The sequence below is a fragment of the Bidens hawaiensis genome, unplaced genomic scaffold (genome assembly GCF_021521415.1).
Source record: "Bidens hawaiensis isolate Kalapana, Puna unplaced genomic scaffold, B.hawaiensis_p1.1 tig00004105_1, whole genome shotgun sequence".
NCBI lineage: Eukaryota > Viridiplantae > Streptophyta > Magnoliopsida > Asterales > Asteraceae > Bidens > Bidens hawaiensis.
In genome coordinates this window covers 160,147-175,055 of record NW_027491242.1, presented here as the reverse complement: position 1 = coordinate 175,055, position 14,909 = coordinate 160,147, and the positions used below count along the sequence as shown (strand labels likewise).

General features: G+C 35.7%; 2 protein-coding genes across 2 annotated transcripts; one reads left to right on the top strand and one right to left on the bottom strand.

The window, feature by feature from the left end:
• Positions 1-813: 813 nt before the first annotated feature.
• Positions 814-6,791, bottom strand: LOC143625469 (E4 SUMO-protein ligase PIAL2-like). The gene is made up of 17 exons (XM_077095785.1): positions 6,602-6,791; positions 4,528-4,600; positions 4,298-4,363; positions 4,118-4,183; positions 3,938-4,038; positions 3,777-3,828; positions 3,620-3,691; positions 3,466-3,533; positions 3,329-3,377; positions 3,148-3,232; positions 2,920-3,021; positions 2,788-2,839; positions 2,667-2,718; positions 2,459-2,575; positions 1,778-2,386; positions 1,408-1,708; positions 814-1,313 (listed from the first exon to the last, which is right to left on the bottom strand). The coding sequence occupies exons 1-17, from the start codon at positions 6,784-6,786 to the stop codon at positions 1,012-1,014; spliced, it is 2,352 nt and encodes a 783-aa protein (XP_076951900.1). The 5' UTR covers positions 6,787-6,791; the 3' UTR covers positions 814-1,011.
• A 2,824-nt stretch (positions 6,792-9,615) lies between these two features.
• Positions 9,616-13,792, top strand: LOC143625381 (uncharacterized). Its single transcript, XM_077095717.1, has 7 exons — positions 9,616-9,913; positions 10,881-11,192; positions 11,835-11,987; positions 12,088-12,398; positions 12,570-12,729; positions 12,817-13,146; positions 13,262-13,792. Exons 1-7 carry the CDS (start codon positions 9,862-9,864, stop codon positions 13,762-13,764), a joined length of 1,821 nt encoding a protein of 606 aa, XP_076951832.1. The 5' UTR covers positions 9,616-9,861; the 3' UTR covers positions 13,765-13,792.
• Positions 13,793-14,909: the final 1,117 nt, after the last annotated feature.

Here is a 14,909-nt window from a genome sequence, read left to right as displayed (position 1 = left end):
AGAAATATAAATGCACCTGCAACATTAAGGTGTATACATTTCACGTATATTTTGAATTAGCATTATAATTTAACTTAAAGAAAATCTTAACTTCTTAATACATATCAAACAAAGAGTACGTATTGTAAACTTAAAGTGATCATAGTGGAGGTCATTTTCAACGTATATTTGCGTTGGAAACGTCTCCCAAGATTGATGGGGACAATAAAGACGAATATTTGTGTGTGTCTGTTATTTTTAATTGCAAGTTTTCACTATTTTTTGTTTAAATTGAACACAATGCTTGAAATAATTAATTTTCATGTATATTTCCGACTTTTTGTTAATTTGTTACACATTTATACATTCGGTTTTACAGTTTATATTTACTAATATTTGTTATTATTTAGGGCTTTCAACTTTGTTAAGAGTTCACGAGACACGGATTCCATTCTTCTACTTTTTGATAACAACCCAAAATTGATTCTCTTTACTAGTTTACATCAGTCATAAGCAGGGGCGGATCTACTTAAGAAATGGGTGACATGTCGAAAAAAATGCATGAGATCAATTGAACAAGTGGATGTGGTTATGTAATGCACCGAACAGTGTCTAGTGAATGTGACCAAGTGAATGTAAATGCACCTAACGGTGTCTAGTAAACGTGAATTATTGAACATGTACATATATTGATTAGCAGCATTATTAAAGTGTTGCATTATTGTTATATATGTTGTCAACTAAGATCCAATGTTAATCGAAAACTTTATGCATAATGTACAACTCTTATCGTCGCATTAATGGAATAGAACATAAAGGCATAAAGCTTCTTATTTTGTTTAGCGCGCAAACATAAGTATCGAACGAGTATGAATAAAAAATCACCTTAAATGTTTATAAAAATCTGAACAGATTTATAAAAACTTACAGTCACCCTAATTATGCATACAACTCTGGATGATACCTACATGTCTTTAAATAAACATTAAACAATAATACCACAGTACATGACTACATGGTGACTAACTTCTTTTACTTATCAGAACCTGGACCGCCAGCCATATTAGTATCTGAACCCGAACCCGACCCGGAACCTGGACTGTTTCCTCCTGCTTGAGGTCTCGGGTTATTAGCCATTAACGATTGTAAATGAGGCGGAATGAACGGTCTGGGAGTGTTCATAACGGGTGGTGGTCTAGCAGCTTGAACCGGTTGACTTGGTTGAATTACGGACTGTTTTCTTACAGCTTCAGTGTATTGCCACCCTGAAAGACTTCCTCGCATACGACCCGTTGGCCTTTGGGTTTCCTCTCCTGAGGCGTTTACTGAACTCCCTGGATCCATATTAAGTTATTAACTAACATGAATCTTTAATTTTTATTTATTTAATGTTAGAAAGTATGTTAAATGTTAATTGTTAATTGTTACCTCTTTGGTCTGGTGTTACTGCAACTGGTAAAGATGATGGCCCGGATGTCTGAATTTGGGAAGTTGCTTGTTGAATACCCGGTAATGGATACGTGGGCGATTGACTACTTGCAAGCGGAACATGAGGATATGGTTGACCAGATGATCGAACCGGATATTGACTTTGTCGGTTCGAGTTGAAACGGTCTGTTGGAAGAATATGTCGGCTGCCATTTGTTGGCTGAGGTGAAGGTGAAGGTGAACGACGGAATTGGGGGAGTGTTTGACTTTGACTTGGGAGAAGCAAATGATTAGGTTGACCCTGATTATAAAACAAATGGAAATTAAAAAGGATACTAAAATTAGGGAAATAAATAGAAAATCGTCAAACCTGAGAATTCATGTGCTGATGTGGATAAGATGTTGAAATGTTTTGTTGTCGGTCAGCATCGACTGGTCTTGCAGAAGTCGGAGCTGGAAGTGCCTGAATGGCATTTGGTATTCTTGTTATCCAGGAGGCAGGTGTCGGGTACCTTGCATGGCCATTACCATTATTACTTGAGTTTTCAATCTGTTGTGACTGCATAGTATTAGCAACAGGTACTTGACTTTGACTTTGACTTTGACCGAGGGTCAAGGAGTTGAAACCGTGCTGCCTTTGAATAGTATTATTAGTCGTCTCAGTTCCATGTGTTGATGTATAAAAATCCCTCCAAAACCCGTCTTCCATATGTGGTGCGACATTTTTAGTCATAAAACTAGATTCGCCAGCCGGCAAAGGCTTTTGGTCATCATCCTTATCAGTTTTATCTATCTCGTAATCATCTACAGTAAGGTCCATAATATCATCCACATTTTGGGCAACAGTTTCTTGGTTCGAAGGCGGTGCATCATTGGGTTTTTCTGTAGTTTCGTTACTGATATTTCCAGTGACGGCTTGCCATGAACCATCGCTTGATATTTCCACAAAACAAACATCTTCTGCAACCTCTTTTAAGATCTATATATAACTATAATTAATAATAATAATAATAATAATAAATAAACAGAAAATGTATGCATGTTGACTTGCCTTGACCATGCTTTGATCAATCCTAATGTCAGGGACGCAGACTGATTGGTTACAATGGGGGCAACGCCACAGTGGTGTTCTTGAGTTTATTCCCATGTAATTGTTGTAATCAAAGCACTTGGATAAAAAAATCAAGAAACTTAGGATATATAAGAACATTAAAAATTGAAAATCGAAACTTTTTAATGATGTGGCGTGGAGAATTTACCTGAAGATGTTTACATGTTTGCCCTTTAACAGGTATATTGATACGACTGAAACTGTGTAGAAATACAAACAATAATCAGATCACAGAAATTTCATATTTGGATTTTATATGAGTTATATACCTTATGGGGCACTTTAGAGATACCCTAGATGGTCCTTCAACTATCTCGTTATCTATCATCAAAAGATAAACATATTAGCCCAGAAAAGGATAAAAATGGTTTAAAAAAATCATAAATAAACGTGTAGTTAACCTGGATCAGATTGAGTAGCAACGGGTGGAACATAATCAGGAATGGTAGGAAAACTAGGGTTTGCAACCACACTCATGAAGCCAATAACTATTATATATCTCCCTATATAGAATCAAATAAAATGTCATGTGGCGGTAGTCGAGCATTAAAATTATTTTAAAAATTCAAGAAATTATGTTAAGATAATAATAATAATAATAATAATGACAACAACAACAACAAGATTACCGTTAAATTGGCCCACTACTTGAAGAAGATTGCTTCCATATTTAAGCATATGTGTGACAGGTGTCGGCATCTGTGGTCCAGGATCCTAATGAGGAAATTTAAATACCAAAAACAGATTAGTGTTCACGGGTCACCACAACCACATCATAGTACAAGCCATGCAGCAGTCTGTAGAACAAACCTTGTAAATAACAGTCCTTTTATTGACCCCTACTCCGTTCAATAAAAAACTACAAATTAAAACAAATGAATAACAGATTAGCCCGAAGCAAACACATATGTATATTCTTCAGTGAAAAAGAAACACTTAGTGCATACTTGGCTTGCTGAGGAGTTATGAGACATGACGATGTCTCTGTATTATCTGTTTGAGCAACAAATAAAGACTGCAAGAAAATTAAATTCATAAAAAAGGTGAAATTTGTAGTCAAGATGAGAATATAGAACACAATTTAATATGGTAAATGCTTACTATCTTTTCATCAGGAGATGTTCTTGAACTCTTCGATATATAAAGATCAGTCATATATGAATCATAACCTGGCTATAATATACACAAAACATACATTTAGATCACGGGTTTACAAGATAACTTTTTTTCAAATAAAATAAAAACTGAACGTTAATACCTTGGTCTCGACAATAGCAAATATTTCACCCATTTTCATTCCTGGATAGAACCTGAAAGTAAACATCTTTCAATGTAAATTCCGAATTTTGGAACCAAAACTTCATAAAAAATAATAATAATAATAATAATAATAATAATAATAATAAAAGATGATAATACCTTGACATAATTGTGGAGATGGTGGGATGTAAGCTACTTTCCTTGTTCTTCACATGAGAATTCAAATCATCAACGCTAACACTGCAGAAACGGCTTTGCACCTAGAATATGCAGAAAGATGGTTTCATAAGGATGTTGTAAAAAGATGAAAACGAATGGGTGTTAAAACCGTTCACAAACCTCTTTCGAAAGAACATAAAGTTCTTCCTTTGCCCTCTCACTGAACCATCCGTTACTACACGCACTCTATAAAAACAAATAAAATACATCAATTAGAAAAGCTAGCAAAAGTTAAAAAGAAAAAAAATCAAGATTTCTTTATTTATCAACATTCCATATTTTAGAAAGAGATTTGAGTACCTTCACAGAGATCATAAGTACCATAACAGCTGCTTGTGAAGGGAGATCGTTTTTCCGCTGACATACCTTATCGATGCAGAAAAAGGTCGGTTATATTATATATGTGAAAAATAACATTAAATAGTAAATGCAATTATTCATAGAATCAAAGGTAACATAATTATGTATGGAAGTAAAACAGCATTAAACTTATTAAACGAAGCTTTTGATTAGTATAGAAAGAAAGTAACCTGATTTAACAAATAAGGTAAATCTGGAGCTCGGCCTGGGACTTCGTTATTAGAAACAGCATAATCAATGCCTCTGTAGTTGTCAATGTGTAGTCAGTATGATGAATTAAACAAAAGAATCAAGACTCATTAAACAAGATCTAGAAATCGAAGAAATTTATATGATTAACATAATAAAGGATCTAGAAAACTATGAGAGTCATAAACTTGTATAATACATATAGCATAAGTCGCATCTCGATTATATATCCAACAATATTCTTCAACAACTTCTAGAAACGCAAAATCCAACTATCATAGTTAGGATATAGACATAGTAAGATGTCCAATCCACCATTTAAACTAAACAAACGATAAGGCGAGAATGTGTTAAACATATCATATTTCAATCTACAATTATACATGGTTACAAAGTTATCATACAAGACAATATTAAGAAGCATAATCTTATAGACTCTAACTTCTCAATCACACGGTCAGTATGCAATTTGCATGTTATCTTATCCATTTAACAATCTACTATCATTCCGCATATGAAACTGTTCAGTTCTTGAATACAATTATACAAGTAATAAAAAAAACTAGAACTTTACACCTCATTAACTTAACTAAATGTTGAAATGCAGAAAACTAAATTAAAATCAATAAAAAATTATTTTTTTTCATGGACTTATGGACAATCACCTATCGGAAAACTTCATCACCCAGAATTGTGACTAGACCTGTAAATGAATCAAATGTTCAGAGAATTGTTCGTGAACCGTTCGGCCGGAGGTACATTTATTTAATAAACAAACGAACATGAAATAAAAAAATCCGTTCATTTAATTAAATGAACACATGCTTCGTTCATTCATTTATTTTCATGAGCGTTTGTTTATATATTAATATAAACTAATTAAATACTATTTGTGTGTTTGTTTATGTATGTTGATCCGTTCATTTATGTTTTATAATTTTATATGTGTTCGTTTGTGTTAAATTTAAGTGTGTTCATGAGTTTATCTTTGTTTGTTTGTGTTTGTTTATGTTTGTTCATATCTGTTCGTTTACGTTTGTTCATTTATGTTCGTGTAGATTTTTAGGGGGTGTTTGGCCTAGCTTTTAATTTTTTGCTTATGCTTATATTTTAAAGTAGCTTATAGCTTATTTTCTATTATTTGATAAGCTCTTTTTAAGTGTTTGGATTAGCTTATATTCTACAAGTTAATTATGTGTCTTAATAAGTTGTTAACTCCACCATTCTTTAATTTGTTAGACTAATAAGTTGCTTCAGTAATTACTAATCCACCACCACTTGAGGACAAATGAGTAACTTACACCCTTACACAAATAAACTTCTTCAAATAAGCTAAAAAAACCATATTCAGATAAGCTTCTTCAAATCAGCTTATATAAGCTAATAAGCATAAGCTTAGAAAGCTAAACCAAACACCAAGTTAAGCTTATTTTGTAAAAAAAAAGCTAATAAAGCTATAAGCTTTGTTAAAAAAGATATAAGCTTTGTTAAAAAAGCTAGGCCAAACACTCCCCTTAACAAACGAACACGAACAAGTTCATTCTTTAAACAGACTATCATGAACACAAATATCATTTCAATTAACTGCTCGTGTTCGTTCAGTTCGTTTACTGACCTACTTGTGACTTCTGTCTCTTACACACAACTCAATTCCAACACTTGCATAACCAAATTACACCGATTACAAACACAGAATAACAACAAACTAATTCTCCTTTACACTAATCAGCTTGTATACATGTCTAGCATAACTCAACACTCAACTAATCACACTGCATTCAAAACCTAGGGTTTCAAACAAACACAACAATAACCACAAACTCAACTAAATAATAAAATTAAAAAAACACAATTCAAACTAAAACGTTACACATTAACACTAACAGAAGCATATAACTTAATAATAATAATAATAATAATAATAATAATAATAATAATAAGTAAACCTAGCTAGAGATAAACAGTAACAACAAACTCAACTAAATAATAATTAAATAACAGAATTTAAACTAAAGCGTTACACATTAACACTAATAATAATAATAATAAGTAAACCTAGCGAGAGATAAACAGAGGTTGCAAAACTCAGCATTATCGGAGCGTGCATCGCCGTGAACGTGAGCGAGTAGGCGGCTAGTCACGGCGGAGATGCGAAAGGCGTTGACGTACGCCGGCGAGAGTGTGTGTCCGGTGGTCATGTCCGCCGGTCCGGACACCGGTCTAGCCACAGTTCCGGTCATGGTGTCAAAAGAGTTTTGGGTTTAAAGTGTTGAAAGTTATTAATTAAATTCTATACAGAGATGTATTTATTTTTATTATTATTATTATTATTATTGGAATGTGTTATGAAAAGATATGTTTTATATAAGTTTTAAATATGAATTTTGAACTTTACTATTTTAGGAAATGAGAGTGAAATTACATACATCGTTTTTCCGTGATTGTCTTTTATCTTTATAAATGTAAGACTTTATGTTTTTAGCTTAAAAATGTTAGTGGGGTTCGTCTTTTTCAGTAACAGACGGTTAAATTTACATGTGTGCGCTGCACATGAGATTAGAGTTGAGTAAATGGTACTGAAACCAGTACCGTCGATACCGACTCGGTACCAACTTTTTTTGGTTTTGGGATCGGTACAGTACCGGTTTCGTGGTTTGATGTGGTACTGGTATTTTAATGATTTTTTATTTGGCTAATGTACCGATATAGTGTCATTATCATCTATACATGAGAGTGAATTCGTCTTTATACTATTTTAGGAACTATTTGTACCATAGAGGACATGAAACCTAGTCTAACTTAAAGATTTTGATGTTTTTTAGTTGGATTTAATGTTCTAGGTAAAGATCCGAAATTGGAAGGTGGACTGCGATCAAGTACTCGAGACAAGACATGATCATGGAACTTGATACAATTAAACTTTTGTAAATGTTCGCAAATGATTATAGTGTTTTGAATTAGACAAAGGACTTAAAAATTTTTGTTAAGTCAGGGATCGTACACATGCATTAACATACGACCTTTGAGGCTTTTGAAAATACGAACGTTATAAATTAGGTGTGATGCATGCATATCATTGACGACTATGCAAGTTCCATGTCGACAACCAATTCTTTGTCTTTCTCCTCTTTACCCTTTACAAGTACGAGTAAAGCATGCCTACTAATATCACATGATTATGAATGCTATGAATATATGATTGTTGCAATTTGTTGAGTACACAAAAAAAAATGAGTTGCCTATAAAAACAAAAAGGTGAAAACACATCAAATAATTATTTAATTATGCACTAAATAAAAAAAAACTCATAAATTATCATGATTTACTTAATGTTGAGCTTTGAGCTTTTAATGATCCGAGTTTAGAGCTTTTAGTGATTCAATGGCCTAATATTTCGGTGGTTTGTGTCTCGGTTGACACTTTTAACGCTTTTTATCGTCATTTATTTTTACAAAGATTATGCCTTTAATCTTTCTAACCATGTAACAGTGTGACAAATATTGTTATGTAACACGCAAAAGACCACCGTGACGATTGTGTAGATAGACATACTTCTATAAAAGATAAAATTTTCTTTATAAAATACTCATGACTATCAAAGATTTGTGAGTATGTGGATTAAAAACGTATATATTATTATTATTATTATTATTTTGAATCGTGGAACTTGCTAAATCATAAGAGTTTATATGTTGTGTAGGGTCCAACCTTAAATCTATGTGGTTCAAGATTAATGCACCACTTAAACTAAGTCGTTGCCTCGTTTCAGTTCAAACTAAAAGATATAATAATATTTAAATACATGACTCTTATTTTGTCTAGACATGTTTCTAACTTTCTATTTCATGGGGATGCTGTTATAACTTGAAAGATATACACTAGACATGTTTAGAATTAAGTTTGAAAATAACTTATAATTTTATCATATTTTTTTAAGTTATAAGTTGTTGAAGAAAAATATGTTTAAAGCTAAAACTTTGTAAATTGTAATTATTTACTGAGTTAGGATTAATTCCAACCGATATATGAAAATTAGAATTGTTAAAATATAGTAACCCTTAAAAATGTGGTGCGAAGAGCTTATAACTTCAATAACTCAAAATTTTCACACCAATATATTTCCTTATCAACTAAAGATAGATTACTTACAAAATTGATTTCAAACCGATTTAAACTGATCCTTTATTAAAGGAACATAAAAAAAAGTAAACCATATTTTATTAATGATCAAATAATAAAGATCAGCTATCCGGGATAACCTGGTGTTAAAAGTCAACTCCATACGCCTGTGATTGCAAACAATATTGAGTAGCCCAAGGCCACCATTTTCTTTTTTTTAAACTCGCCGCTTAGAGATTCAATGCAATAAAACCCGGTTAAAGTCAAATTCAACCTTAAAATTGTTTCCATCGCAAATCTATGGATAATAACAAAACCCAAATCCGATGGGAAAACCCAAAACCCAAAATAATTTGCGGCGGGTTTGGGATTAGTTTTGAAGTTTTTCCGTGTTTGTGTCGAGTCTGGGATTTCCAATATACCCGATTACCCCGACCCAATGACCCGATATCATAAACTCGTTTACCCGATTATATACCCAATATAAGTTTTTATATTATATTTATAGTATATTCTAAATCTATTAATTGTCGAAACTTGTTTATGACAATTATTTGACACATTTTAACTTTATGTTAGCTATGTTTTGTAATCGACTAGTTATATGTTGTCAAAACTCGGTAGAAACCCGACGGGTTTTTAGCCGAATATACCCAACATATATTTTATCAAAACCCGAAACACGACAGATAATTACTCGATTAAAATCCGACGAGATTGAAATAAACTTTTTAATAATAAGATATGAGTTTAAAAAAACCTAAACTCGACCCATTACTATCCCTACCCAAATCTTTAATTTTCACACCTATAAGTTAAAACTCATTGATTTGAGCATAAGATTACACACACAAAGGTAATAATATTATGCACATAACATAAAATAAAAAGTTGGGATGACAAATGACAATTATACCCTCAACCTTATTTTCTTCAGATTAGTGGACCCCACCAACCACTTCACCGGAATATTCCTACCGGCAACACCCACCAACATACCTTCGGTCACTTTTCCCGAAAAATATAAATATTCCTCATTATTTCTCTGGCCTAACCCAGCCGCAACCACTTTCTCTCTCTCTCTCTCTAAAACCCCCAAATTCACTCCTCTCATCCGTTTCCATTAATATTATTAATTCTTATCCCAAAATGGTCAAACTTCAGTCATCAGTTTTCAAATTCACAGATCGAAGATAATGGAGTTGTCAGACCGTCAAGTTTGCAGAAGCTCGTTTTGTAAAGATAAAGGTGTTGTTTATATAATTAGCTTATTTGAGATCTGTTTCTGTTTTAAAAATTTGATCTTTATATTATAGCTTAATTGTGATTTTAATTGGGGTAACTGATTAGGGTTTTGATTGAATTGAAATTTGTAACAGCTTAAGTAAACCCGTGCCGGGATATTGCCCGCTTTGCCCCCGATGGATTGCCCGTCCAGAAACCCACGGTTTTGCTTCCACCCGACGAACCGCCCGCCCAGGCGAAACGCGTCTCGGTAGAGAAGGTTTTCACCCCTGTTAGGACGGCTTTGTTCTTGTGCTCAACCGATGTGGGACACATCGGTTGAGGAGGAGAACGAAGCCTTGTTATAAGGGGTGGTAACATTCTCTACCGAGACGTGTTTCGCCTGAGCGGGCGGTTCGTCGGGTGGAAGCAAAACCGTGAGTTTCTGGATGGGCAATCCATTGGGGGTAAAGCGGGCAATATCCTAGCACGGGTTTACTTGAGCTGTTACAAATGGTATTAGAGTTAGGGGTCGGGCCGGTGTGCCAACGAGGATGCTGGGCTCCCTGATGGGGTGGAGGTGGAAATGTTTTTTACCAAGACAGGTTTTGCCTGGGCGAACAATTCGTCGGGTGAAGACTAAACTGTAATCAAAACGAAATAATTTTTGGCACGGTTTACTTGGGCCGTTACAGTTGATGTACTTGTTATGTAGTTTGTTGGCCAATAGGACGGACTTGCATTTGTTGTGTACTTGTGTAACTAGTGATAGACGTGGCATCTCTGTGTTACTTATATTGATGAGGGACGAGGGTTTATTATATAAAGAAGAATGATTTCTTATGTACCATCTATTATTTGATCGCTGTTCAAGTAGATTAGTGATAATAGTTCAAAATGTAGTGTTTGTGTGTTGCAGCTCTGTAATCTGTAATGTATTGTAAAGCTAAATGTCTTTTATTCATATAATGTTGGCTTTAATCCTTTGTAGATGATAACTGTAACATAAATGGTTCAAAACCAGCTTTCTGGAACAAGATGTCTGACGACGACTTCTACAAAAAGGCGGATCAATTAACTACCTTTCACAACGAAGAGGCGTTTGTCGACCATGACATGAATTCTGTGCCAGAGGTTAAGGAATTACAACGGAAGTCCGGGAAAGCAGCCAGAAGTAATGTTAACGGTTCTAGAAGATCGCGAGTAGCACACATGGAAGCTTCTATGAATGTAACCGGATTAGTTGATGTTAATGATCTATCCAAGGATCTTGGTTCTTATCCTGGAAAATACAACATTGCAGGTAAAGTCGGTACTTTGTGAATTATTAAATATAGAAATCACCTTAAATGTATCATAAATTGTATACGACATGCTGATGTGTACATTGTTCGTTGTTATGCAATTAGTAGCTTAATGTAAAATGTCGATATGATCATAAAAGGTGTCCACTATATTTGGTTCCCAATAAGACGGTGGTGCGTACGTTTAACATGTTTCTCTTTAACTCTATTCACCTTCTTCTCATGTTATTAAGAACGAAAGAACGATAATTACTTTTTTAAGAGCTAGCATATAGCTGATGTTAATCATAAAGTATACATCATCAGCATCTTCAAATAGCTGCGCGCAGGGACGAAGCTTAACTAGGGCCGGGGGTGGCCCTGCCCCCCCCCCCCCCCGGTTTTTTTACGCGGTAGTGTAAATTAACCCCTTTTTCGCCCGAAAACTTGTATACGTAGTGTAAATTTACCCGTTTTTGGCCGAAAATTTGAGCCCGGCCCCCCGATTTTATGAATTTTACAATACATTTTGAGTCCGGCCCCCCCGACAAACTTGTTCAAGCTTCGCCACTGGCCGCGCGCGGCGCTATATTATTATTTTATTTTTATTTTTTTTATTATGATATTATTCCTCTGATTCTGTTGACTTTTTATGATTACAGATAAGACACAGGCATTTAAACAGAAGACATCTGTCTCCGGTAAACGAAGTGATAAAAGAAACGGCAAACTTCATAAGAGCAAAAGTGATACTTTTTCTATAAAAGCTGGTTTGTCAAGCTTCAGCTCATCTGCTAGTGGAAATAACGCTCTTGGTCCGTTTTTTTCTTCTTTTTTAATTTGTCAATAAGTTATTCCATTTTATTAATCAAGTTGACATATTTAACTTATTTCTGTTATTTTATCGGTGTACAGGAATATACGGTTCGAAACATGATATCTGTGATTTTGCAAAGCGTGTAGATGAGATATCATTGAATGAGCTGCTTGATGGTAGTTATAAGCGTCCCGACTCCGTCAAGGTCAAAGAAAAGTCAACAGAAGCTTTAAACGGAAATATTTTGCGATCAGTTAGAGAAGCTTCTTCAGTCCTTCACCTCCAAAAGCCTGCTCAAACCTCGGTGCCAGCTGTCGATGCTAATTATAATCATAATGCATCTGTAACAAATTCTAGCTCGAATGATGGTAATAAAGGAGAAGCAACAGACTTGTCTCCTTGTAACAAGGTTAGTTATATACGCATACGCATACGCATACGCATACGCATACGCATACGCATACGCATACGCATACGCATACGCATACGCATACGCATACGCATATGCATATGTATATCTCCTTGCTTAAAAAGGGAAATTGTCTACTTAAAAGTTGCTTTATTATTTGGTTTATTTAAGGTGGAAGGTTCTCTCGCGGGTCCTGCTGATCATCATGAGAATATACTTCAGTTTCCGTTGTTGGAACCGAAAGACGTTTTGGACCGTTTAACTCTTCTTCCTCACAAGGATGTTGATCTTATGCTTCTTGACAGTATGAAGCCTACCTCATCCTCAAAAGGTAATCTTTATACACGTTTATAACTTTATTCGTATTTAAATAATAATAAATGTCTAATATGTTGTTAACGTTTGGTAATAATGACAGTACATAACGGTGGTAGTTTACCAACATTTTCTTGGTCACATGTCTCTGGAGGCCATTTTAAAGTCAACCCGGATTTGGTCAAGTCAACACCGAGTAAAAGTATGTGTCAAAGTAGATGGGTCAAAATGGGAAAGTCAACCACTTCTTTAGGGGTCACCACTACTTATCTTGAAGACTTTCAGTCTCTGACTTATAATCAGAGCCTCGTTCCATTAAAAAGTCAACAGCCCGGGTCAACCCAAAAGGAAAAATCCCCTCTCGTATCTACTTCTGACCGAGCAGTAACCGCTACACCTTCTGGGTCCCACACCACAGCTTCCAAAACCCCAGGTGAACTTTCTTATTTATCGCGGTTTCTTGTTTTTATTGATGATATGATTATATTATATTATATTACCGTTTATGCTAAAAGTCAACCGTGTTTTTTTTACTTGTTTTATTACAGCTGTGCATTCTGCAGGGGTCTTATTAGCTGCTCAAACATTGTGCAACATTGCAGCCAAATTCCGTAAGCAAGGCCAATACGGGCTTGCCAGCTGGCAAAAGAAATCATCCCAGAAATCTATAAGGTCCAGCAAGTTAACATCAGACGAGAAGCTCGAAAAGGCATTATTCACCATCCCGAGTTCAAGATCCGTGGGACCCACCAGCCTCATCAACCGTCCAGACGACACAAAGTCAAACATTCTAAAGAAACTTAAACCATCGGTCAACGACCCCGCCAAAGGGCAGTACCATTGGTCAACCGTTACTCCTCTGTCAATCCGGTCATCATCGTCTCCAAACAAAATTTTCAAGAATGCACACCATGAAAGTAGTAGCAGCCCGATGAAGAGATCGATCGCAACCCCGCTTGCAAAGTTACCAAATAAGCGTCCGAAGCTGAGAAAACTCGTGCCGATGGAGTGGAAAAGCCGTGGTGACCATAAAGGTAATGCGAAGTACTAAAAGTTCGATTCTTTTAGTTAATTATGTTGTTAGTTTGAATTATGTTGATGTATATAGTTTTTAGAGTTTGTAGTACAGAAAAGTTTCCCTTGTTGGGTTCCATAATGCTTTGTTGTTGAAGAAGCGTGGATCGACTTACTTGTATACGATCAACGTTCCTCGGGTACGAGTGTGCTATATCACCGATGGTTTTCCGAGATACGAGTTCTTTCACCTACAAAACGAACAGCACCGTGAGCTTACCCCTCAGAAAGGGACAGAGGGGTCCTCTTTGGGGTAACCCTCCGGTGTGAGAATCAGATATTGTAGGAGAGGATAATCAGAATGTGAAAATGAGTAAAGGACTTAGAATATATTTTCTTGCCTGCCTCCAACTGTGGAGGTGGTGTGGTATTTATAGTATTAGGGTTTCCAATGATTGGGCTCAGACCCAATTAGGGCCTTTTTGGCTTCCTCCTATTGCTTCGCGCCACTACTTAGGACACCTGGTGCTTTTTCATTGATTATTCTCTGACCAAGGTATTTCACCTGACCCATGTGCCATCACGCGGTGGCACATGGGCTTTGCTGAGTTGTCCACCCTTCATTGGCAGCTGTCAACATCAGCACATTCTTTATTCCTTAAAAGATACCTTCTGGAAGGTTGTCTGATGAGTACAATCATGGTTGTCCTTATTCTGATTTGGATTAGACTATTGTCTCATTTGTTGTGTGTCGCTTATGCGCGGCCTTTATGCGCCTATCCCGGGGATGCGCAAGGTCTTCTCTTTATTCTCACACTAAATGTGTGTTGTGTGCATATGTGATATGCGCCACGCGCAGATGTTTCATGCGCTTGCGCATAGGTTTTGGCTTTGTGTCTTCATGACATCCTGATTTCAAGCCTCTTGTCTATATCTTGTGGGTTGACCCGCCCCGCTCGATGTTAAGGCGGGTGCATACCCCTTCAAGCCCCCCCAGTCTAATGTGTGTCTTGTCTCGCGCGAGCGAGGTAAGATAGATATTAGACTTAATAGTTTGCTTTTTCAATAGGGCTTGTTTTTTCTTTTTCTTTTCTTGTACGCGCGTTGCGCGAAATTCCATCCCTTTGGTTAAAACGAATCGTCAATGCACGTGGTTGGTTGGTGTTGACATGCATCAGAGAT